At 46.0% G+C, this 26,597-nt stretch overlaps 1 protein-coding gene across 1 annotated transcript; it reads left to right on the forward strand.

Moving 5' to 3' along the window:
* The first annotated feature begins 741 nt into the window (after positions 1-741).
* On the forward strand, positions 742-26,476 carry HSF4 (heat shock transcription factor 4). The gene is made up of 11 exons (XM_056862854.1): positions 742-864; positions 4,605-4,713; positions 8,871-8,998; positions 11,312-11,436; positions 12,135-12,210; positions 15,999-16,063; positions 20,537-20,633; positions 22,445-22,569; positions 23,921-24,026; positions 25,420-25,482; positions 26,387-26,476. Exons 1-11 carry the CDS (start codon positions 742-744, stop codon positions 26,444-26,446), a joined length of 1,077 nt encoding a protein of 358 aa, XP_056718832.1. The 3' UTR covers positions 26,447-26,476.
* The last annotated feature ends 121 nt before the right edge of the window (positions 26,477-26,597 follow it).

Below are 26,597 nucleotides of genomic sequence, written 5' to 3' on the forward strand. Positions count from 1 at the left end.
GAGGCTGGGGTCTATGTAGGGTTGCCAACCTCCAGATACCAGCTGGAGATCTCCTGCTATTACAACGGAGCTCCAGCCGATAGAGATCAGTTCACCTGGAGAAAATGGCTGCTTTGGCAGTTGGACTCTATGGCATTGAAGTCCCTCCCCTCCCCAAACCTGGCTCCCTCATGCTCCACCCCAAAAACCTCCCGCTGGTTGGGAAGAAGGACCTGGCAACCCTAGGTCTATGGCATTATATTTCACTGAGGTGCTGCCCCTCCCCGAACCTGTTCTTCCTAGGCTCCACCCCATCTCTCCAGGAGTTTCCCAACCCAGAGTTGGCACCCCTACTTCTTGAAGCAGCGTACTTAGAAGATGAACTAGCAGATGCTTCCCGTGGCTCTTTCCAGCGGTTTGCTGGCTTCCTGGCCGAACGGCGTTTGTGCAAGCAAGTGTATTCTCTTTGCATGAGGCTGCATCTTTATTCAGGGCATTGTGTGAGATCAAATGCGGTGCGCTTTCATTCTCCGTATTGTTCCCTGTGGGTTGGCCATGCCCCCGTGCATTGTGTTGAGCTTGGGAGAGTGCCAACTACCCTGCTGATGTGACTGGTTGGGGGGAACGGAGAGGGTGTTTTCTCTGCTGGGCCCAAACCGTGCAATGTTTCTTCCTCCCTCTGACATACGCAGTTCGGAGAGAGAGGGAGGCTCACCGTGGGAAAGGGATGGCACCGGTGTAGCTGGGCCACTTCACAGAACTATGCAGGAGTCTCCCACTTCCCTGGCTATGGATGGCTACTCCAACAACGTGCCGGCATTTCTCACCAAGCTATGGACGCTGGTGGAGGATCCCGAGACCAACCATCTCATCTGCTGGAGCATAGTGAGTAGAGCTGTTTCTCAGAGTTTTGGTATTGGAAAGAAGGACAAAAAAACCAACCCTTCAGTGTATCAGACAGTCAGTCCTCAGAACCCTCTATTTGGTTGTAGCTGCTGCTGGCTGTGTTGGCCGTGGGCAACTTGACCAGAAACAAATGTTCAAACTGCTGGGTTCACAACGTTTGGTATTATTTCAGCTTCTTGCAGCTTAGTGCTGTACCTGGTTTCTCAGAATGATGTTCTGTGGGACTTATTCCCAACAAGTTCCAAACAGCATCATGTTCCTCAGTGGAACAGGCTTCCTCGGTAGGTGGTAAGCTCTCCTTCCCTGGAGGTTTTTAAGAAGAGGCTAGATGGCCATCTGTTAGCAATGTTGATTCTATGACCTTAGACAGATCATGAGAGGGAGGGCACCTTGGCCATCTTGTGGGCATGAAGTATGGGTCACTGGGTGTGTGTGGGGGTGGTAGTTTGGAATTTCCTGCATTGTGCAGGGGGTTGGACTAGACAACCCTGGTGGTCCTTTCCAACTCTATTTCTATGAATTGGTAGGCTGATCTGGTCAACGTTAATTGGTGGTGCTACGTATGTATGTAAGTGCTGTCCAGTCACAACCAAGATTAAATCCTGTGCAATCAACACTTTAGAGCAGATCTTTTCGTGATCTTTTCTTGGGTCTTCTTGGGGTGGGGGTGGGGGAATATATGAGCTACTCTACAGCGGCCAACAAGCACCCTACCCCCAGTCTGTGCCTTTCTTGGGTAGAAGAGAACGGACCCCTCAATGCACAAGACTAAAGTATAATAAGTGCAGTCAAGTCCCAAAGACTAAAGTATAATAAGTGCAGTCAAGACCCGTTGTAGGGTTTTCAGGCAAGAGATAAGCAGGTGGTTTGCCATCGCCTTCCTCTGCCTTCCTCCGCATAGCAACCCTGGCCTTCCTTGGTGGTCTCTCATCCAAGTACTGAACGTGGCCAACGAGCTCAGGCTCCAACGAGCTCAGGCTAAGCTGGGCTGTTCAGGCTCCTACAAATAAGAACAAAGAGAATAAAATCAGGATAAAGAGACACTGAAAGTGTCCTGTAAAATACAATCTCAACTCTGGTTTTTTATATTGTCAACTCAATATTGTCTCTAAATTGTCTGCCACAAATTAGTTTATGAAGCACTGTTTGATAGCTTTTCAGAAGAAATTTGGGGTCTCCCCTGTGTAATGTAATGTAATGTAATGTTCAAAATGACCCTGATTTTGCTCAGTTGTGCAGCATATTTATAAACGCCAAACATGAAAAATAAATTATAAACTTGTCCAGTGTTAACTAATGTGAGATTCCTGTGCTTGATATAGTGAAGGTGAAAGTAGCATGGCGGCCCTTGGCAAGTGGGTCCCGAGCATGTAGTCTGGTTTACGCGTGGACACACGTCATTAACGGATCTACAGCGACGAGCGGTGTGGATGGGGGCTCCTTGACGAGTTCAGGCCTGATATAAAACAATTCCTTTTGGAGGCCTTATCATTATAATAATATAAAGTTGTACATGCGACCTTCTCTGACTTGAAAAATAACTGTATATTTATCCTTGTATGCGTGTATACATTTTCTGAGACCACTGAGGAAGGCCTTTGGGCCGGAACGCGTCTGGTTACAGTGTGTTACCAAACTATATTCATGGAGGAGAGGAGTATTCATGGCTACTAGTAATCATATAGTAGTCATGATGCATACCTGTTCTCTCCAGGATCAGAGGAGCATGCCTAATATATTAGGTGCTGTGGAACACAGGCAGGATGGTGCTGCTGCAGTCGTCTTGTTTGGGGGCTTCCTGGAGGCACCTGGTTGGCCACGGTGTGAACAGACTGCTGGACTTGATGGACCTTGGTCTGATCCAGCATGCCTTTCTTACGTTCTTATATAATTTTAGATTAGGGTTGCCAGGTCACTCTTCACCACTGACGGGAGGTTTTTAGGGCGGAGCCTGAGAAGGGTGGGGTTTGAGGAGGGGAGGGACTTCAATGCCATAGAGTCCAGTTGCCAAAGCGGCCATTTTCTCCCGGTGAACTGATCTCTATCGCCTGGAGATCAGATCTCCAGCTAGTACCTGGAGGTTGGCAACCCTATTTTAGATATATGGTGGCTTTAATATCTCATTGAAGCTTTGGTTTTTAATCTTTTAAAGAATTTGTTCACACAATAAAGGAATTACTATTTTGTTATTTTATGATAGCTCAAACGTTTTGGTTCCTAACCTGGTTTTTGGGTTGGGCTTGTTTTCTTTCTTCCTTGTTTGAGTTTTATACCTTTTATTGAGGCCAGCCCAAATGACACAAAACATTGTGTGAGCTTTGGAGTTCTACTGATCCCTTCATCGGGTAGATGTTATGAAGATGATTTTGTTTCTTTTTTGGGATTTTGTGGCCAGTATGACTGTTTACAACTTTTGTGTTCTATCCAGGCATTGACACGAACATTTCCATTTGCCCTGAGAAGGAAAGAGTGTCCTGACCCCTTAGTTGCTAATAGGGCCCCAAACCAGAGAAATATATTTCTCCTTCATACCTATAATAATATATTTCTTCCTCACATCTTGACTTGGGGAACTGCTTTGGACTATGGAGCTAAGTTTGAACAGTCTGTATCACTTTTGTCGTTCCCCCCCACCCAATAAATATGGTGGAATGCCAAATGATTATCTCCTTTTTCTGCCTTAAATGAAAGACTTGTTTGGAAATTGCAGTTCAGGGAAAACAATTGTCTTGTGACCTACTGTAGACACCAAGAATAAGATTATCTTGCACCCAGGGATCAAATAGAAGGGTTACATCTGTAGGTACAAATCAAAATAATGTAATCATCAATTATTAAAATTTCACTACCTATTAGGGTTGTCAACTCTAGGTTGGGAAATTCCTGAAGATTTTTTTTTTGGGGGGGGGGAGTCTGGGGAGGGCAGGGTTTGGGATGGGGAGGGACCTTAGTGGGGTATAATGCTATAGAGTCCAATCTCCAAAGCAACCCTTTTCTCCAGGGACAACAGATCTCAGTTGTCTGGAGATCAGTTGTAATTCTGGGAGATCTCTGGAGGGCGGCAAACCTATTTGTTATATGCTAATTATTAAATGTGTTTATGGGCCAGTGCATTCTCCCTCCTTCACACAGTTTCAAATCTTAAACATTTATTTCAGTGCTGAGTTTTGTAAGGTCTTGGAGTATATTTCTTTTTTTGGTGATGTTGCATATCGTAATATTCGGATCTCAACAGTGGGGGTTACCGCATTATGTATTCCCACCGATGTATTAAGAGTTTGAAAATGTTATAAAAAACATCGCTTTAAAGGGTTTTTGGATACTACGGCTAAAAAATGGTTGGAAAATGTCTTCACAGTTAAAGGGGCCAAACAAAGTGCAAACAGTATTTTTTATAACATGTTCAAACTCTTAATACATTGGTGGGAATACACAGAAAGTGCGAACAGTATTTTTTATAACCGTTTCAAACTCTTAATACATCGCTGGGAATACATACTGCGGTAACCCCCAGTGAATCCTAATTTTTCTGCTGTCAAAATCTGGGCTAAAGTACCAATAGGTGAGTCTCAGAAATTAACATTTGGACCATTCTGTATTTGAATAGGCCAGCCTCGTCCACCTGGGCTACATATGGGCAGAATCTTAAATTGCCCTTAGTACTCTCTATTCACGTGCAAGTGAGGTCCCTAATACTGTTTTAACTCCTTTTCTTTTAGAATGGCACCAGCTTCCATGTTTTTGATCAAGGCCGGTTTGCAAAGGAGGTCTTACCCAAATACTTCAAACACAACAACATGGCCAGTTTTGTTCGGCAGCTGAATATGTGTAAGTAACACTTCAAGATCCAAAAGGGGCAATTGTACTGGTGTAATGGGGGAAGAAGAAAAAGAGACTGGTAAGTGCTACATTGCATGCACATCCACGCATAACACTCCAAGGCATCACAGGTGCCTCAGCATTGAGAAGGAATGTTGCCACACAGCGTTGGTGTGGCCAGCAGTGCAAAGTGTTATGATGTCACAGCTGACTCATGGTGACCTTGTTGGGTTTTCTAGGCAAGAGATGAACAGAGGTGGTTTGCCATTGCCTGCCTCTGCATAGCAGCCTTGGTGTTCTCCCATCCAAGTACTATCCAGGGCTGACCCTTCTTAGCTTCCAGGATCTGACAAGACTGGGCTATCCTGGGCTGTCCAAGTCAGAATATATGTCAGATACACATACAATATTCAGCAAATATTTGGAAAATAGTTGGGGAATATCAAACTGCAAACCAGTAGTTTTTGTTTTGCAAATTGGTTTCAGATCTAGACTTTATCTTACTACCATGGCCTCGTGTGGCTTTAACCCCTAAGGCAGTGGTTCCCAATCTTTTTGGTATGGTAAAAAGTAAAAGTAAAGGTCCCCTGTGCAAGCACCGGGTCATTCCTGACCCACGGGATGACGTCACATCCCAACGTTTACTAGGCAGACTGTATATGGGGTGGTTTGCCAGTGCCTTCCCCAGTCATCTTCCCTTTACCCCCAGCAAGCTGGGTACTCATTTTACCGACCCCGGAAGGATGGAAGGCTGAGTCAACCTTCAGCCGGCTACTTGAAACCGACTTCCGTTGGAATCGAACTCAGGTCGTGAGCAGAGCTTGGACTGCAGTACTGCAGCTTACCATTCTGCGCCACGGGGCTCTTTTTTTTGGTATGGTGGCCTACTTAAAAACAAACAAACAGAGCACGCACAAATCAATAAGACTGCAAAAGCCTAAGATCCACTTTCATGGGCTTTCTGATCCACTTTTGGATTGGAACCCACAGAGTGGGAAATGCTGCCCTAAGACCGCTTTGGATCAGTTACCAAAATGAGCAGAATTGAATACAGTGTTTCAGGGATGTAACCCCCATACCCCACTGCTTGCAAATACAGTCCCGGAAAAGGTTTCTCTTCATTCTGTGGATGGTAAGAACTGGCTGTGATTGGCCAATGCCCACTAGACGAGTTGTTGGGCTGGTCCAACAGGGAGGTCCTTGAGGATTTGACAGCAGTTTTTACTAGCTTGAGATAACAGGAGTTCAATCCATGCTTGATTCGCCATTCTTTCCAAAGCCATTCTACAAGCCCAAGTTTGTGCAGAGGCAAATGCAAGTTGGCCAACCACTTGTACAAAGAGTTGACAGCCAATCAGGTTTTTTTATTGTTAGAAAGTGCAAACAAACAAACAAACAGACAGGAACATCAGAAATTAAGAAAGAAAGAAACACTGCATAGATACAAAGAATCAGGTCACCTTGATGAGAAGACTTGCATGGTGCATGTGTTTGTTACAATGTCAGCTGCACCTGGCTTCAGGATTTTAGAAGTCTGCAGGCAAGGGTATTTTCTCACATGAAGCTGCCTTATACTGAATCAGACCATTGGTCCATCAACATCAGTCTTGTCTACTCAGACTGGCAGTAGCTATCCAGAGTCTGAAATAGAAGTCTGTCACAGTAGGCGTGATAGGTATTTTCCCTGTCTTGTGCTCTAGCTTAACCTTAGCAAGAAAGTTCTCCCGTTTTAGAGAGCAGACTATATTTCAAACTCCCCATCCCATGCCTTAGCCATTAGCTCACACACATGCACTGGGGAGGGTGGAAGCAATTGGGAAACTGCCCTTTGTACTTGCTCAGAGGCAGCCTTTACTAGTGTTTCCCAAGTCACTGGTAACATGGAATTTAACTTGGGCTGGTCATAAACCCTCTCTGGGTCTGTGTGTGTTTACACGTGTGTAGCATGTTCATGTAAAGGTAGTCCCCTGTGCAAGCACTGGGTCGTTCCTGACCCATGGGGTGACGTCTCATCCCAGCATTTCCTAGGCAGACTGTGTTTACGGGGTGGTTTGCCATTGCCTTCCACAGTCATCTACACTTTACCTCCAGCAAGTCGGGAATTCATTTCACCGACCTCAGAGAGATGGAAGGCTGCATCAACCTTGAGCTGGCTACCTGAAACCGACTTCTGTCAGGATCGAACTCAGGTTGTGAGCAGACCTTTTACTGCAGTACTGCAGCTTACTACTCTGCGCCACGGGGCTCTAGTGTATTCATGTGCATGTTCCCAATTACTTCAGCCCTTCCCCTGTGCATGTGTGTGAGCATGAGCGAGTGGCTAAGCGGATGAGGGGGAGTCTGAAATGCCAGCTGCTCTCTAAAACAGGAAATGTTCGTTGCTCCAGCACAAGCTAGAGCACAAGACAGGGAAAATAACTATCGTGCCACCTGATTTACAGATCTAAGGAAAAGAACATGAAAAATTATCTTGTACCATTCCTATTGCATTGTTTTCCATTTTGTAACTCGCCATGAGTCTCCGTGAGAAAGGCAGATTATTAACAAACTAAATCTGAATGGAGTGGGATATCAAAAATGAGAATTCTCTAGCACTGCCTATGACGTACTCAGGAGCTCCATGCAAAATGAGTGTTTATTTATTGATTTCATTAGATTAGTGGAACCACAAAGACCGTGAACCTACCACCCAACTCGGGGCACAGGAAAAGGACTTCGCTGGCTGCCTTCGAACTTTGTTTACTTATGCTTTGTGTTCTTATGCGAGAGCCAGCATGGTGTAGTGGTTAAGAGTGGTGGTTTGGAGTGGTGGACTCTAATCTGGAGAACCTGGTTTGATTCCCCACTCCTCCACACGAGCAGTGGACACTATTTGGGTGAACTGGGTTGGTTTCCCCACTCCTACACATGAAGCCAGCTGGGTAACCTTGGGCTAGTCACAGCTCTCTTAGAGCTCTCTCAGCCCCACCTACCTCACAGAGTGTCTGTTGTTGGGAGGGGAAGGGAAGGTGATTGTAAGCCGGCTTGATTCTTCCTTAAGTGGTAGAGAAAGTCGGCATATAAAAACCAACTCCTCTTCTTAGGTGGATATGACAGGGAGTAATACAGGTTGAGTATCCCTTATCTGAAATGTTTGGGACCAGAAGTGTTTCAGATTTTGGACTTTTTGGATTTTGGAATATTTGCATATATACAATGAGATATCTTGGGGATGGGACCCAAGTCTACACACAACTTCCATTTATGTTTTATATACACCCGTATACACATAGCCTGAAAGTAATTTTATACAATATTTTAACTAATTTTGTGCATGGGCGTTGTGGGGAACCTGCCATTGGCGTGACCAGCCTGCACACCAGACATTTTATTACCCTTTGTGGGCATTCAAAAAGTTTTGGATTTTGGATCATTTGGGATATTGGATTTTCGGATAAGGGATAGTCAACATGTAGTTGATGTAAGTTTTATATTTGATTGCTTATGAGCTGCTGCTCCTTTAAGACTGAACCACGTGGCCTTCTGGTGGCAGGTGGAGATGGCAGTTAGGGGACTTCAGCGCTGAAGTGGTTTTGGTTCTGAAAGTATTTTTGTTCAGGTTTGACATGTACTTAAGAAATAAAAATCAACATTCTCTACTCATCTTTCCTTTCCTCCTCATTTGAGTGTAACATGTACACCTTAAAAGAGAAATCACAATGGGTTACCATGCTAGTCTGGCTGTAGCAGTAGAAAAGAGTCCAGTAGCACTTTAAAGACTAACAAAATTTCTGGCAGGGGTATGAGTTTTCGTGAGTCATGAAAGCTGGGTATGCATGAACACATAAAGCTGCCTTATACTGAATCTGACCCTCGGTCCATCAAAGTCAGTATTGTCTACTCAGACCAGCAGTGGCTCTCCAGGGCCTCAGGCAGAGGTCTTTCACATCACCTACTTGCCTGGCCCCTTTAACTGGAGATGCTGGGGACTGAACCTGGGACCTTCTGCAAGCCAAGCGGATGCTCTGCCACTGAGCCACAGTCCCTTCCCAAAGCTCATACCCTGCCAGAAAATTTTGTTAATCTTTAAGGTGCTACTGGACTCTTGCTCTTTTCTACTTAAAAGGAAAAGGTAATGTGTAAATTGGTCGCCAGTCTTCTCACCAGTTTTCTGTTTGTCCATTTAGATGGCTTTAGGAAAGTGGTCAATATCGAGCAAGGCGGCCTTGTCAAGCCTGAACGGGACGACACCGAGTTCCAGCATCTCTATTTCCTCCAAGGCCATGAACATCTCTTAGAACACATTAAAAGGAAGGTAGGAAATGCGAGTAGTTGATGCATTTGCATTTTGCTGGTGCATTCCACAAAGCCAGCTGATGATTTGGTGTTGCTCCACACTGCTCTGAGTGGAAACTCAGAAATGCTCAGAAACTGCTCTACATGATTTGTTCCCTTGTGAAGAAGTATATTATTTATTTGTTCATTTTATTTAGAAGAAGAAGGAGGAGAGTTGGTTTTTATATGCCAACTTTCTCTACCTTTTAAGGAGAATCAAACTGGGTTACAATCTCCTTCGCTTCCTCTCCCCACAACAGACACCCTGTGAGGTAGGTAAAGCTGAGAGAGTTTGGAGAGAACTGTGACTAGCCCAAAGTCATCCAGCAGGCTTCATGAGTGGAGTGGGGAATCAAACCCGGCTCTCCAGATTAGAGTCCACTGCTCTTAACCACTATACCACGCTGGCTCTCTCTTTATGTATAGCCCATCTTCCTCCCCAATGGGGACCCAGAGCGGCTTAAATCATTCTCCTCTCCTTCATGTTATCCTGACTACAACCCTGTGAGGTATGTTAGGATAAGAGTGTGACTGGCCCAAGGTCACCCAGCAGGCTTCTGTGGAAGAGTGGGGATTCGAACCTGGGACTCCCAGAACCTAGACAAATACCGTAACTATACACCATGCTGGCTGTCAGATGAATAGTACAGGAGAATTGATTAAAGTTTTGTAATACCTCTTAATTTACAACTGTACATGGCGAGCAGATGGGAAGCAAGTAGGGCGAGGGAAAAGTAGTGCTCTTCCTAAAGCAATGGTAGCCCTCACAAAGAAACCACAGCTGTCTTGCGACCCACAAAGTCCAAAACCTTAAACTCTCAGCCTTCCCAAAATTTCAGAGATGCTAGCAGAGATTGAAATTGTAAATCTTGTTCTGTTACTACATCGTACTCAGTCTCTGAAACATCAAGTGCCTTGTATCTATTTGAAGAGTAAAAAGCTGATAAGCCACTTACATCATCTTTAGAAGGAATAAAATAATCAATTTTCAGTGGTTTTGTAGACTTCATTGGAGAAAGCTGGCCTGAGTTCCTCCTCCATTTTCTTTTCCATCTCAGACGCGGGCTCACAGTTTACAACTACAGCAAAGATAAGTCCAGCTGGAGTACAGGAAATTAATTGCCTGGGACTGCTAGAAATAAACAGCAACCTCCCCAATTAAAATTAAACTAAAATGAGATGAAATAAACGATAAATCTCTAAAATTCTGGCAGGAGAACATGACTCAGCAGCATGCTCCCAAAATTTCAGATAGATGAGGCATAATTCTTTTCTGATTTAAAATTGGAAGCAGTTTAGAACAGTCACAAAGGGAGCCTTTTCTCTGAGGGTTGCTTGTTACATAGCAGAAAGGAGGCGCAAGTACACACCCTTTACCGAGGCAGATTGGAAAAAGACAAGGCCAGAGCAGCAAATTATGCAGAGACACATCAGGCAGCCTCCTCAGTAGATGGGAATTTTCAGCTCACACGAGCCAGTAATTGGCACACTTCTTTCTTGGAAGGCGTCCGCAAGTTTACTCAAAAGCATGCCCCACTGATTTCAGTAAGAAATTCCGAAGTAACTGAGCTTATTTTATTTTATTTATTACATTTATGCCCTACTGTACTTCCAGTGGAACTCAGAGTAGGTTGCTGAGGGAGCTCAGGAGGTCTCCCTTCTGGGCATCAACCAGACCACTGGATCATGTGCCTTCCCAATCATACTTGAGGACCTTGAGGACTGTAGCTCTGGCAGGAGAGGCAGCGTGGTATAGTGGCTAAGAGTGGTGGTTTGGAGCAGTGATCTGGAGAACCGGGTTTGATTCCCCACTCCTCCACCTGAGCGGCAGACCCTAATCTGGTCAACTGGATTTGTTTCCCCACTCCTCCGCATGAAGCCAGCAGGGTGACCTTGGGCTAGTCACAGTTCTCCTAGAGCTCTCTCAGCCCCACCCACCTACCTCACAGGGTGTCTGTTGTGGGGAGGGGAGGGGAAGGTGGTTGTAAGTCGGTTTGATTCTTCCTTAAGTGGTGGAGAAAGTCGGCATATAAAAACCAGCTCTTCTTCATTTCACACATTGGGTTGCTCAGCAATATCCGCTCTCTGACAAGTAACACATGATTTTTCAAACACCTTTTATACCTTCCACTTTTAGGAGCACACTTTCAGAAATGGAGGGGTACTCCTAAAAATGTAGGCAGGTGAAAAGGCCCCAACTGGCGGCAGCTAAATTTTTCTGGATCGTCAGGCCAAAGCTCCCCTGCCTGTTGCAGGTTTCCTTCTTTCATTTTAGCTTATGTGATTTCTCCAGGTATCAGTTGTGAAAAGTGAAGAAACCAAGATGCGCCAGGAAGACCTGAGCAGGCTATTATATGAGATTCAGATCCTCAGGAGTCAGCAGGAGACAATGGAGTGTCAAGTGCAGGACATGAAGCAGTAAGGGAATCCTTAGCTAAGCACTTTCTGTCTGTTTATGGCAAATATGTTGAGAAACAATGAGGTGGGACTCAGTAGCTGAGTGTCCGTTTTGCTTGCCAAAGGTCCCAGGTTCAATCCCTAGCACCTCCAGTTAAAAGGATCAGATGGATGGTGATGTGAAAGGCCTTTGCCTGAAGACCTGTCCTGGGTTGCCAACTCTTGGCTGGGAAATTCATGGAGATTTGTGGGGTGGAGACTGGGGAGGACAATAGCAAACCACCTCTGAACATCTCTTGCCTTGAAAACCCCATAAGGGGTCACCATAAATCAGCTATGACTTGACAGCAAAAAAAAAAAAAGGGACCCTGGGCTGTTTCAGATACCGAAAACAGCACAGGGGAGAAGGCAGGAATTCTGCCTTCTCCTGCACAACAGTCGTGATCTGAGTTTCTACAAGGAACTAGCAGCTATAATATAGCTGCAAGTCCCCATGGCGAAATCTGCAGATTGTAATGTCTAGTTAGGCTCTGAGAGAGTGCACCAACAGGAGGACGCTCTGGGAGGGTCCGAGGTGGCACACGAGCTCCTAGCAGGGGAGATGTTTCCTCAAGCCAGATTACCGGCTCTTTCAATTTTTGAAACTGTACTGCAAGTATGCACAAATGAATGCTTTGTGGGACTGCACAACTCATTGTTGGGTTCTGTATTCCTTTCAGGCAGAATGAAGTCCTGTGGAGGGAAGTGTTGTGTCTCAGGCAGAACCATTCACAGCATCAGAAAGTGATCAATAAGGTAAATGTGAATGTCACACAAGGCCACTCAAAGCCACAAATTGGTGGGCGTTTGCTAATTGTTGTTATGTCTCATAGGCCATTTATGCAGGGCTGTTTCCCCGCAGTCACCCCCACCGACTGCTCCAGGGCTTCGATTTGATTATGCTTGCCTTTCCTGACCATCAGAGGTTGCCTTGCTCTCCCCGAGTGTTTCTGCATGTTTTGCCTGCGTTTGCTGGATTCTCGCTAAAACAGCATTCGGAAAACACAGGCAAAATGCGTGGGGAGAGCGAGGCGACTTCTGATGGTCGGGAAAGGCATGCATAATCAAACAGAAGCACTGGAGCAGTCGGCAGGGTGACCATGAGGGAAACAGCCCTTCATAAATGGCCATGGATTGTATAGTTGTGAGGTTTACTCCACTGTGGTTTCTGCACCAGTCACAAGAAAGGTTCCCCAGACAGGTCTTCCCTAGAAAACTCTGAGAAATGCAGAGCTGGGCATCACCTGTAGGCTTATCAACACAGGGTTATTTTTAAAAAATACTTTATTAAAATAAATCAAATAAAATACAAGGGTCAAAGAACAAAAATTACTAAATACATCAATATCAAAATACATAAGCTCAAACTAACTGCATGTTCTAGACCAAAAAAACATTCAATTTTTCAAACATTTTGGACTTTTGGCTAAAAGACAGGTTAATTTAGTCAGATGAATATACTCTGACAATTTCTCCAGCCGCTCTTTTTTCTTTGGGATTATCTCTTTTTTCCAATTTTGGGCCAGTATTAACCTTGCTGATGTTACTATATTAAGCACAAATTCATGGACTTCAGAAGAAAATCCACATAATTCAACAATAAAACCTTAGGGGATAGTGGTAACTCTTTCTTTATACCTTGTGAGATCATATTCCAGTATTCTACCACTCTGCTGCATTCCCACCATAAATGTATAAATGTATGAAATTTGCTTTAGCTGTTCCACATATCCAACAGTCCCCTTTAGCCCCTTGATAATTATTTGTCAATTTAGAGGGGGACAGGTGCCACTAGTATAGTATTTTTATTAAATTTTATTTGGTAGAGATGTTTACAGAAGAAGAAGAAGAGTTAGTTTTTATATGCCGACTTTCTATACCACTTAAGGGAGACTCAAACCTTCCCCTCCTCACAACAGACACCCTGTGAGGTAGGTGGGGCTGAGAGAGCTCTAAGAGAGCTGTGACTTGCCCAAGGGCACCCAGCTGGCTTCGTGTGTAGGAGTGGGGAAACAAATCCAGTTCACCAGATTAGCCTCCGCCGTTCATGTGGGGGAGTGGGGAATCAAACCCGGTTCTCCAGATCAGAATCCACCTCTCCAAACCACTGCTCTTAACCACTACACCACGCTGGCTCTCACAGAAAATGTTAAACCACTTCTTAACACAAATGCCCAAACCTCTGGATTTACTGGGCCTTTCAGATCTTTTGTCCTGAGCTTTCCCATTTTTCCCCCCGGCCGTTTATTCTCAACCTGCAGTAGAGAATATTCCTTTCGCCAGCTAATGCAGATTTTTCAAAAGCTGTCAGCTGGGTTCTTACTTCCCCGATACTTAGCAGCATTTGTAAGAAACTTTTAATCTGTAGTTACTGGAACGGAGGAATCTGCCCACTGCTGAAAGAGGATATGTCTGCAAAGGTTTAACTGTTTGCCCGTCTGGGACTAGAGATGTACAATCAGACATTCGACACAGGGTTAATTTTCTACAACTTTTTCTTTTCTTTGGCTAATTTAGCTGCCAGAAGTGCTTCACAAAGTGGGAGAACAGCAGGGCAGGAAAGGGAAACAGTAACCCTTTCATCCCTAGATAAAGCCATGCAAGAGCAGCTTCTGTACCTGTTGGGGAAAGCTTACAGTAACTCTTTAAAAAAAAAAAAACAAATAGAGGTAAAAACAACGGAGGTGGCTTTTTCCAGTGAGAAAATGGCAGGGGAAGGGGAAGTTAAAGTTTTCTTCTCTCCCCATGACTGCTTAAGATAAAACAGAATTGTAATGTGTCACTGAGTCCATTAAATAAAGAACATTTTGACATGGGGAATAAACCTGGAACACCTCCTATACAATTTATTTCAATGTCTGAGTGCTGTTAATGTGGGAACAAAACATTGTCTTGAATGTTGAATAGATTTCTAGAATTTTGTCTATACAACACCTCTTTATTAAGAGAAGTGCTTCTAATGCTAATGAGTATGTTTTATGTTCACACTAAGGTGTCTGTTTTATGTTCACGTAAAGAACCATGTGTGCACATTTCTAGAGATTTGGCACTTTCACACAACCGCAGTTTCTTTGAGGTCCTCGGGGTGGAGGAGGAAGCCATGACGGTTAACCATAGATTTGCCAGTCAATACATCTTGGAATTCTGTAAACTCAGAGCTGGATTCCAGAATCCAAGTATGCCTAGGATCAAGGGCGACAGTACCAGTACCTATATAGTGACAACACACAGTGCCCTTGTGTTATTGCCAGAATCTGACCTAGTGCTTATCAGGTCATAAATACTCAATTGGCCCCAGATTTATTTACGTTATTGTGTCTGTCCTGGATCAAAAAGAAAATAATTGCAATGGCCTTTTATGCATGGCTGCTTCCCTCATGGTTACCCCTCCGGAGGACTTCAGATCTTTGCTGTGATTATGGATGTTGTTTCCAACCGTCAGAGGTTGTCTCGCTCTCCCCCTGCCTTTCCTCGTGTTTTGCCCACATTTTCAAATTCGAGATAAAACAGGTCCCTGAAAACGCAGGCAAAATGTGGGGAAATGCAGGGGTAGATTGCGGCGCCCTCTGACGGTCAGAAACGGGATGCATAATCACAACAAAGACCTGGATTTGTCAGAGGGGTGACTCCGAGGGAAACAGCCACGCATAAAAGACCAATGACAGATATTGGAGAACCTGCAGAAGTAGCAAATACAGTTGCACTTCAGTAGGAGACCATGTCCAAGTCCCATGCAGGTGTCATAAGAACATAAGAAAGGCCCTGCTGGATCAGACCAAGGCCCATCAAGTCCAGCAGTCTGTTCACACAGTGGCCAACCAGGTGCCTCTAGGAAGCCACAAACAAGACGATTGCAGCAGCCCCATCCGGCCTGTGTTCCACCGCACCCAAAAACCTAGATTCAGTCTGCAGCATCTCCAGGTTAAACGACCTGGGGTAACAAGAAGGAAGGATCCTCAGGGAGAACCTGGGGGCCAGTTCTTGTATTTGTTGGGGGCTGATGCAAAAACTGTATCAGATGAATGATGGGAGTTTTGTGCCTCTCAGAAGCACATGGCTTGTGGGGAGAAGGAGCTTTGGCCTTCCCCCCTGCACCATCCTTGTGTTCTCAGTCTTCCCCTAGTAGCAATGTAAGTAATGTGAATTTTGCAATGGACCCTACAAACTCCACAGGACAGTTTGAAGATGCCATAGGGGGGATACAGGCTGAAACCACTTTTTTCCATTCCCATGTGCCACTGTTGCAAGCAGAAAAGAGCGGGCTTGCATCCGGGAGGCACAAAACTCCTGTTGCAGTCTGATACCAAGTCCTGGAGTTGTCCGTCAGCAACCGCAAGGGCTTTGTAAGGTGTAACTTGACCCCCCCCCCGGGAACCCACACTTTAAATTCCTGCTGAGAAAAAGGGCAGCACCCCATCCCTTGCCACTTAGGGCAAAATGGAAGATCTTCAGCGAGCATTACTGACAAAGGGGACAGCTGTGAAGGGCTGGAGTGCTGAATCACTGCCGACTGACCAATGCCTGACCTTGATTTCCCCCAACAGCTAATTCAGTTTCTGTTTGGCCAGCTCCAATCAAACCCCAGCAACGCTGGAATAAAGAGAAAACTGTAAGTGTCCTCTGTGCGACGCATGCGCAAGCAAGGAGCGAGGGTGGGGCTGGCCCTTCGTTTCAGAACACCCGAGCTCAGCTCCAAGTGGCGTGGTAGGTCACCGGACCTGGGCGCCATGGAGATGGTTGGTGAATGAGGACAAACTGATGAGTCAGAGCTGCTGACCTGGTCTATTCAGGAACCCATAGAGAACCACCCTGTCAGCTTGATGCGACCCTTGTTTGGGCAATATACAGGGAAGCAAAAGGAGGACATCTGGAGAGAAATGGGGAGAGAGAGTAGGCAAGCTTTGCTCATTAAATCCAAAGAGGTTTTCCCACTAATATTATTGGGGGCCATGCTGGGATCTAAAAGGGGACCATCAGGGAGTCATGCGTGAGCATTCTATGGGTGTAGAATGGTACTTGGGGCACTATGAGAGGTCATCTGGGAACTGCACATAGACACATACATAAACCTTTATTGGCATAATAACGTCTGGGAACTGCAAAGAAGGCAGAGGACAAGGGAGCATAGAGGGTTCAGCAGAACTGCCTTCTGTGCTGAATCCACAGGTAAGGACAGCCCTGGTTGGTCAGGCCAGAGATCCATCTAGGACTGTAGCTTACTGGCTGGCCTGATGCCTGTAGGCTAGGCCGACCATGGTGGAAATAACCATCCTCTAGCAACTGGTCATTAGGGAGGGCCTGTGGCTCAGTGGTAGAGCCTCTGCTTGGCATGTAAAAGGTCCCAGGTTCGATCCCTGGCATCTCCAGTTAAAGGGACTAGGCAAGCTGGTGATGTGAAAGACCTCTGCCTGAGACCCTGGAGAGTCATTGTCTGTCTGCATAGACAATACTGACTTTGATGGACCAAGGCTCTGATTCAGTATAAGGCAGCTTCATGTGTTCATGAATTGTCCTACCTGGATATGGGTTTCCATTTAGCTATCGTGAATTTCTAGCTCCATGTTTCTATGTTCTCATTCACCCATGAAGCCAACACATGTCACCCACTTGAAAAACGCACTTCTGCAGAGATGTCTCATCAAACTGCTTCCCACACTGTTCTGATGAATCCAGGTCTCCCGGATCTAGTCTGACATTCTAACCACTATACAATGCTGGCTTGTGTTTTTCCTCCCTGGGCATAAAATGGTGCCAGAGGAATGGTGTCCACTTGATGTTAGAGAAATGAAATGGAGAAAGAGTCAACCTCCCACAGCACCATGGCTTGATTCGAATCAGGTCCCTGCATGGGTGCTTTTCATAGTTTAGTTGTACAACTGGGGATCTGAGCAGGAATTCCCAAAGGGCTCTGTTTGGCCCTCAGCACATGTGCTCAGTCTTCCAGTCTAAATGTCTCAGTCAAAAATGCTCAGGAACGCTGAGTGCATGCAAGCGTGTGAATGAGAAAATGAGCTTCCACTCTCGTTTGGGAGTCACTGCGAGATAACATGAGGAAAGACAGCTCTTTTGAAAATGGCCCATAGTACCTTTGGGCTCTCCTTCTTTGGAGGTTTTTTAAGCAGAGGCTAGATGGCCATCTGTCAGCAATGTTGATTCTGTGAACTTAGGCAGATCATGAGAGGGAGGGCAGGAAGGGTTGTGTCAGTGCTTGGCTCTCGTGGCCCTTTCTTACATCCCCAGGGTAATGCCCAGCGCCACTTTGGAGTCAGGAAGCAATTTCCCCCCAAGCCAGATTGGCCAGGGATCCTGGAGGGTTTTTTTTGCCATGGGCATGGAGTAGGGGTCACTGGGGGCATGGGGGCGGTAGTTGTGAAGTTCCTGCATTGTGCAGGGGGTTGGACTGGATGACCCTGGTGGCACCTTCCAACTTTATGATTCTACCAGCTTGCAAGTGCCCAGGGAAAGTCTCTCACTTGAAAGAATACTCTCTTTTCCCCTCCTTCTAACAAATATGTCCATATTTCCTGCATTCTCTGGAGGTTCGTATGAAGATTTTTGCTTCACACTCTGTGGTGACCTCTTGTCCCTTTTGCCCGCTTAAAAAAAAGAAAAGAAATATAGCACGTGGGGTAAATGGGAAACTCTGCATGGCAAAGTGCCATCTGGATTCTCCATCAAACTGTAACAATAGTTGGATTACACAACGTTGTATTTTTGACAGCATTTGTGCTTCCTGCAGACTCAGCAAAAAAAAAACCTGTGTTGAGTCAAATGCAGCGCTTCAACCTTGTCAAAACGATGCTTAATTTTAAGTAGGGCTGCCAGGTCCCTCACGAGTGGGAGGTTTTTGGGGCAGAGCCTGAAAAGGGCGGGGTTTGGGGAGGGGAGAGACTTCAATGCCATAGAGTCCAATTGCCAAAGTGGCCATTTTCTCCAGGGTTGCCAACCTCCAGGTGGTGGCAGGTGATCTCCTGCTATTACAACTGATCTCCAGCTGATAGAGATCAGTTCACCTGGAGAAAATGGCCACTTTGGCAATTGGACTATGGCATTGAAGTCTCTCCCCTCTCCAAACCCCGCCCTCCTCAGGCTCCGCCCAAAAAAAATCTCCTGCCAGTGACGAAGAGGGACCTGGCAACCCTATGAATGGATCTCTATCGGCTGGAGATCAATTGTAATAGCAGGAGATCTCCTGCCACCACCTGGAGATTGGCAACCCTAATATTAAGCCTCTCCCCACCCTTATGCCCATGTGTGTTCAAGGAGACATGGTGTCAGTGTGAATGTGGCCCACTTTCCAATTTGGCCTAAATCGACACTAGCCCAAGTTTAAGGAAGAAAACCTGCTTTTCACATCTCCCCCCCCCACACACACACACTCCCTCTCTTATTCTGAAAATGTTGGCCTGTGGTTTCCTCCTGCCCCCAATGCGGGCAGTGACTCTCACAAATGGCTATGAATTGATGTACAATATTTATATGCCTGCCTTTCTCCTGAGTGCCTCGGGACCCAGATTAAAGGATCTGCTGACAGAGTGGAAAATTTCATTGATAAGCTTGGAATGAATATGGAGAACCTTGATTAGGTGAAATCAGAAATCACTGAAGGGAATAATACAAGATTTTTGCCACAAGTAACTGGAGTTTTACTCACCGGACTGGGACACAGTGAAGTTTCCCAACGGGAGATTAGAATCTAGCTCCAAGATGATGAGGGATGAGCTAACAGTCAGCTTCTAATTTTCCAACCCACCCACCCCGACTTCACTGCATGTAGCTTGTTCGTGTTAGACAAGCACAAATGGGTCGTGAACAGCAGAGCATTCTGTCGATAAATCCTCTTCCTGATCACAGCTGGCAAAAAGGAGGGAGCTGAACTGGCGGTTGTGGAGCGTCCCTAGCAATGTATTGGTAAAGTGCTGTCTAGTCATGGCTGACTTATGAAGAAGAGTTGGTTGTTATATGCCGACTTTCTCTACCACTTAAGGGAGACTCAAACCGGCTTACAATCACCTTCCCTTTCCCTCCCCACAACAGACACCCTGGGAGGTAGGTGAGGCTGAAAGAGCTCTAAGAGAGTTGTGAGTAGCCCAAGGTCACCCAGCTGGCTTCGTGTGTAGGAGTGGGGAAACAAATCCAGTTCACTAGATTAGCCTCCGCCGCTCATGTGGAGGAGCAGGGAATCAAACCCGGTTCTTCAGATCAGAGTCCACTGCTCCTAACCACCGCTCTTAACCACTACACCACGCTGGCAACTCTACAAGCCTGCAAAATGGTGCACTGGGGCTGAGCCTGGTGACCTGACTCCTTAACGTGCTTGTGTGGATGATTCAATTGATGCATGCGTATGAAATGATGCCGCTGACTTGCAGTCTGAAGAATTCTGCCTTTCCCCAAAAGAGTCTGGTAACCAGCCCCCAATCTCTTGCTTTTACACAATGCAGGTTTTTTAAAAAATTTCCGTCAAGTTGCAGTTGACTTATGGAGACCCCCTTATGGGGTTTTCAAGGCAAGAGATGAACAGAGGTGGTTTGCCATTGCCTGCCTCTGCGCAGCAGCCCTGGACTTCCTTGATGGACTCTCATGCAAGTACTAACCAGGGCTGACCTTGCTTAGCTTCTGAGGTCTGGTGAGATCAGGCTAGCCTGGGTCATCCAGGTCAGGGTTATAATTAAGTGCCATCAAGTCACAGCCAGTTTATGGCAAACCCTCATGGGGTTTTCAAGGCAAGAGATGAACAGAAGTGGTTTGCCATTGCCTGGTTCTGCGTAGCGACCCTGGACTTCCTTGGTTGTCTCCCATCCAAGTACTAACCAGGGCTGACCCTGCTTAGCTTCCAAGATCGAACAGGATCAGGCTAGCCTGCATCATCCAGGTCAGGACAGTTGCAGTAACTGGCCTTTAACCAACTCTCCTTTCTCCCTCTTCCAGATGTTTCTAGTCAATTGGCAACCAGAAGGATTTAACATTCATTCACAGAAATATTGAGCGTGTTTTTAATGTTCTTGCGAATCACGAGAGAGGAAAAATAGAATCTCAATGGACTAGTGCAAGGGATGTGATGATGTGTTTTTCTCTACAGACCTCTTATGCTGGATGATGGAAACTCTGCTCAAGTGTCAAAGTTCAGGAGGCATTTGTCGATGGACCCGCTCCACGAGTCCTACTTCATTCAGTCGGTAAGCTGAGTCACACCAGCAGTCTTTGACTTAAATCGTGTGTGTTCTGTAAAGTGCAAGCATGGAGAAATGCCTGGGCGTTGCCCAGCTCAGAAACCTAAAGCAAGCACATTCAAACCTGCCATTCCATCTTTCATACATCAGCAACCTGACTCTGGCTCCTTTAGTGCTTCCATGTTTGTTTTTTGCACATACATACCAGCTGCGGGGCTGAGGAGTGTTTTTAAGGTTCACCTGCGAATTTGGTTCTGTTTACTCCTTTGGTGTGCTTTGACGCCAACTTGGAAAGTAACCAGTTGCCAGAAGTGCAGTTTGTTTGATATTTAGAGGTAACAAGTAAGGCTCTTCCGCATGCTGTGAAAGTAAATTATTTAAGGTAAAGCCCTCCTCCTTCTCTGTGGCAAGCAGGTAGGGTCAGTGGCTGCGACTTACGAAAGCTCTGGAATCCCTTTCTGGTAGATTTTCAGACTGCATCTATTAAGGATGCAGCCATGCTTTTCAAAAGTGCCCCCAGCACAATCCTGTGTAGGGTCAAGTCTCAAGAGGAAGAATACTCTCAGTGAGATTCTTTACAGCACTAGTCCCCAGTTTTGATGACAAAAATACAATATACCTTCACGTTGAACAAAGGTACAAAAGAAACAACAACGCGATCGCTCATTAAACAACTTGGCTCTATTTGCCAATACACATCCTCAACCAAGCCCCACATTTGCAATTCAATGAACAGCAAAGAAGTGGAGCTCATACATTGGTTCTTTTGGGTTATCCGGGCTGTGTGACCGTGGTCTTGGTATTTACTTTCCTGACGTTTCGCGAGCAGCTGTGGCAGGCATCTTCAGAGGAGTAACACTGAAGGACAGAGGAAGCCTGTTCCACTGAGGAACCGCTCTAACTGTTAGAAAATTCTTCCTAATGTCTAGACGGAAACTCTTTTGATTTAATTTCAACCCGTTGGTTCTGGTCCGACCTTCTTGAGCAACAGAAAACAACTCAGCACCCTCCTCTATATGACAGCCCTTCAAGTACTTGAACATGGTTATCATATCCCCTCTCAGTCTTCTCTTCAGGCTAAACATACCCAGCTCCTTTAACCTTTCCTCATAGGACTTGGTCTCCAGACCCCTCACCATCTTTGTTGCCCTTCTCTGGACACGTTCCAGCTTGTCTACATCTTTCTTAAATTGTGGTGCCCAAAACTGAACCCAGTACTCTAGTTGAGGTCTAACCAGAGCAGAGTAAAGCGATGAGCTTGTGGCCACTTTTGGAATATTGAGAATGGGTAGAGGGTAGAGTAGCCAGGTCCCTTTTCACCACCAGTGGAAGGTTTTGGGGGCAGAATGTGAGGAGGGTGGAGTTTGGGGAGGACTTCAGTGCCGTAGAGTCCAATTGCCAAACTGGCCATTTTCTCCAGGTGAACTGATCTCTATCGGATGGAGATCAGTTGTAACAGCAGGAGATCTCCAGCTAGGACCTGGAGGTCGGCAACCCTAGTAGAGGGCTCTGCCACAAACTGGCATCCATGGAGGCTGGAGCCAATCACAAAATGGCTGCCATCGGGGAGGCCAGTCACAAAATGCTGGGAAGTTGCAAGCCAAGCATCCTCCTGTAATGGAGGCAGGCTGTTTCTAAATGGGTGCTTCCTGCAGGCACAAATGTGTGAGGAAAACCAGGACTGGCTCTTTGGTTTGTGGAAGAGATGCTTTGGGAAAGAAGCAAATGGATGCTGGGAACCCGTTAGCAGGAGCCACGTTTGGCACCACTGCTTTATGCTACATTTATACTACCCCCTTTCCTGCCTTCCACTCCAGCCCTCTGCAGAACCTGCGTCCTGCTTAAACAGCCCAGCCATCACTGGAGGGCCAGTCATATCGGATGTTTCTGAAGCATCACCGTCAAATGCAGTGGTAATGCAGCCTCCTCCTGACAGCGAAAGGTAAAAAAGAGCCTTCCAGTGATAATACGGATCTATACAGGAGACAAAAGAAGGAACTTTATAAAAAATCAGTATTCCATTCACCATTAGGTAACTGGTGTAGTATAGGAAGCAAGTCAGATAAAGCCCACTCTGTAATATGAACCTATGCTGATTCTTTTTTACTGTATATTTTTTCTGTCTTCTGCTCTGTTCTTCCCTATTGTTCTCAAACACACACACTAAATCGAAACCCCAATGATAACTCCAAACCTGACCAAAACCACCTTTAGGGAGCAATCCAGCCAGCCAGCATGGTGTAGTGGTTAAGAGCAGTGGTGGAGCTGTGGGCTCTGGTCTGGATAACAGGGTTTGAATCCTCACTCCTCCACATGAGCGGCGGAGGCTAATCTGGTGAATTGGATTTGTTTCCCCACTCCCACACATGGAGCCAGCTGGGTGACCTTGGGCTACTCACAGCTCTCTCAGCCCCACCTACCTCCCAGGGTGTCTGTTGTGGGGAGGGGAAGGAAAGGTAATTGTAAGCAGGTTTGATTTTGCCTTAAGTGGTAGAGAAAGTTGGCATATAAAAACCAGCTCTTCTTCTTGTTCACCCTCCCAATTTCCTTCCTTGCAACAGCACCCAACCCACATTTTTTTTTGTCCATACAGGTCCCATTATACCACCCTAGCCTTGTTTGGTGGTCTAGGACCCTTCCTTTTTCAGCAGCAGAAAGCTGGCTGAATCCAACCCTTAGAAAAGAAAATATTGGTGGTGCCACTGCTGTGAACCCTCTCCTATAAGGGCGTGATCTTTTTGTGGGGACAGTTTGAAACATTGGGGTAGAGGGGATGATTTAAGGAAGGAGCCATGGCTCAGATATTGAACCAGCCATGAAGGTTAGGATCCTGCCTCAGTGGGTCTTTTGTACTCCTTAGGGTGAGAATAAAAAGGGGGTGGGAAACACATCAGTGTATTTGTCTTGAGTTCCTGGAATATCAGGAGAGAGAGAGAACTGCAGGTCAGTTTTGTGACGGAGAAAAATTCTGGGGCATAAAACTGGAGTACAATGTTTGTCTCGATTCCCAAACTTCAGCTAACTCTGATTTGTAGTTTTTCGAATTCCTTTTAGGCTTCCTTTCCCACAAACAATCTACTGTTTCCCACAAACAATCCACTTTCTCGTGCAAGCCCAAATTTATAGCCTTAAATCTTCACTTAAAGTTTAAATCAATGCTGCAGTTTGTTAATATCTATACTTTTAACCATGTATATATATTAAAAACCATAACAGAAACTTGAGCTGGACATTTGTTATCGAACCTTATCTGTTGAATCCACGTGACAGATGATCATCTTGTGTTTTTGTAGAGCAGAAATGTGCGATCCTTTAGATGGCGCTGATTTGAATCTGGAAGGCCTTCAGATCTTGTTGAGAAGCCAGCAGTACAATCTGGAAGCTGCCAGCTCTTTGGATGTATGTTGTTGTTTTTTAACTATAGTACATTCTTACCATTTTATTAGGACCGACCAAACTATCACTAAACAGTATGGAACCTTTCAGGTTCCACAGAACTATTCATCAGGCTGTATGCTTAATATACAAAAAAAGGGGGTATTCCAGGGCCTGCAGTGGTTTAGTCACTGTGGTGTAGTGGTCAAGAGCAGCGGGCTGTAATCTGGAGAACCAGGTTCGATTCCCCACTCCTGCACATAAAGCCTGCTGGGTGACCTTGGGCCAGTCACAGTTGTCTCAGAACTCTCTCAGCCCACGTGGAGGCAGGCAATGGCAAACCACCTCCAAAAATCTCTTGCCTTAAAAACCCTATGGAGTCACCATAAATCAGCTGTGACTTGACGGCACTTTCCACCACCAATTAAAAACCATGATGTCATTGATTATGCGACTCTCCCCAGGGAGAAACGCAGACCGGCAGAGTTAAAATACAGCGAGGGAAAAGTCAAGATGCGGAGGGGAAATTTGAAAGCACAGCCAAACCGTGCAGTTCGAGCACGGCGATAATGTGTAGTAGGTCAAAGGTGCGTTAAAGCATTCGGATGAACGCACGTGAAACTGCTTTCTCCTGAATCTGACTATGGATCTATGAAAGTAAGCATTTCCTACTCCAGCGTCTCATTCATCTGATCCTTTTAAGTGGAGATGCTGGGGATTGAACCTGGGACTCTGCATGAAAAGCCCTGAGTTGTGGCCCCACCCATTTCATGTTAAATCACAGGTTGATTTCTAAATCACAGCGTGATTAACCCTCGTTTAGTGTGACACATGAATGCTGGCCACCCAACTAACTCTGTTTAGTAAGAGACCCACAAACCAAAATTCTTAGGCAGGGTTGCATCCGACCTTGCGAGTCCTGGCTTGCAGTAACTCTGGTTAATCATTATGTCTGAATGAAGCAATCCTGGCATATTCCCAGCTTGGTTGGCCAAGTTGGAGTTGCATAGTGGAAGAATAACCTTCTCACTCTGAAGTCAGTTCTCACTGGCTTAAACTTGCTTTTTTGCCATCAAGTCACAGCTGACTTATGGCGACCCCATAGGGTTTTCCAGACAAGAGATGGGAGGCGGTTCGCCATTGCCTGCCTCTGCGTCACACCCCTGGTATTCCTTGGAGGCCTCCCATCCAAATACTAGTCAGGGTCAGGGCTGAAAGTGTGTGACTGGCCCAAGGTCACCCAGCAAGCTTCCCTGGATTCGAACCAGGATTTCCCAGGTCGTAGTCTGACACCTTAACCACTACACCATGCTGGCTCTCCTGGCTTAAATAACACATGATTTATTGTGATGTCTGGTGTGTTGGGTTTTTCCACATCTTCTCTTTCTAAGAAGACCGTGCGCCTTATTTCCTGCAGGTCTTCAACCCTGTTTCTGCAAATGAATGGAATCTGAATGACGTAGAGGCAAGTTTGTCCTCGGTAAGGCATTGTATGTGCAGGATGGGGAGATGAAAGGAAGGGGAGGGGAACACACGTGAAAAAGGATTTGGGGAAGGCTAGGGATCAGAATTACATCCATATCAGCATTTCACAGTAGTCAGCATTTCACAGATAGTCAGCATTTCACAGATGAAAACATTTGTGCACTTGGTAGAAAGCGACACCGTCGCAGCTGACTTGGAGTGACCCTTTTTGGAGTTTCCAAGGCAAGAGACTTTCAGAGGTGGTTTGCCATGGCCTGCCTCTGTGTAGCATCCCTGGACTTCCTTGGTGGTCCCCCATCCAAGTACTAACCAGAGCCAGCCCTGTTTACCTTCTGAGATCTGAATAGGTTGGGCTAGCCTGGGCCATCCAAGTCAGGGCTTTATGTACTTGGGAGACCTTAATTCTTACCCCAAAGTTCTGAGCTTTCCACACCCCCACTATTACAAAGACTCTTGCCGACCTCTCAAGTTGTGAACCAGAAATTTCATGTTCCGGTCTCCACTTCAGCTAGGGTTGTCAGCTCTGGATTGGGAAATACCTGGAGATTTTGTGGGTGGAGCCTGAGGAAGGCGGGGTTTGGAGAGGGGAGGGACTTCAATGCCATAGAGTCCAATTGCCAAAGCGGCCATTTTCTCCAAGGGAACTGATTTCTGTCGCCTGGAGACAGTTGTAATAGTGGGAGATTTCCAGCCACCACCTGGAAGTTGGCAACCCTAAACTCAGCCCTGAACAGCCTTGGTAGCTTGCATTTCCTCAGCTTGTGGGTCTCCCCATCCCGTCTATAATACTGGGACAATCTGCCCAACTGTACAGAGGTGTAAGTATTAACTGAGAGGCTGCGATTGCTTGAACGGTGTTCTAAACTGTTTTTCTCTGTGTCACGGCACCTTGGCTGCAGTTTGTATTTTTGCATCAAGATGCAGAATCCCGTTGTGGATCCGGAGAAGAATGCAACTGAGACGTCTTCCCGAGTGTGAAAGCCTCAGTCTGATGCCCTCTGCCCAGGTACCACCAAGAGCTGACTTTGGAAACAACAGAAACTAGAGATGATGAATAGGCATGTTTCTATTCCAAACTGGCTTCGCTACCTCTTTGGCCCGGCGCTGCTT

Source organism: Euleptes europaea, chromosome 17 (genome assembly GCF_029931775.1).
Source record: "Euleptes europaea isolate rEulEur1 chromosome 17, rEulEur1.hap1, whole genome shotgun sequence".
Lineage (NCBI taxonomy): Eukaryota > Metazoa > Chordata > Lepidosauria > Squamata > Sphaerodactylidae > Euleptes > Euleptes europaea.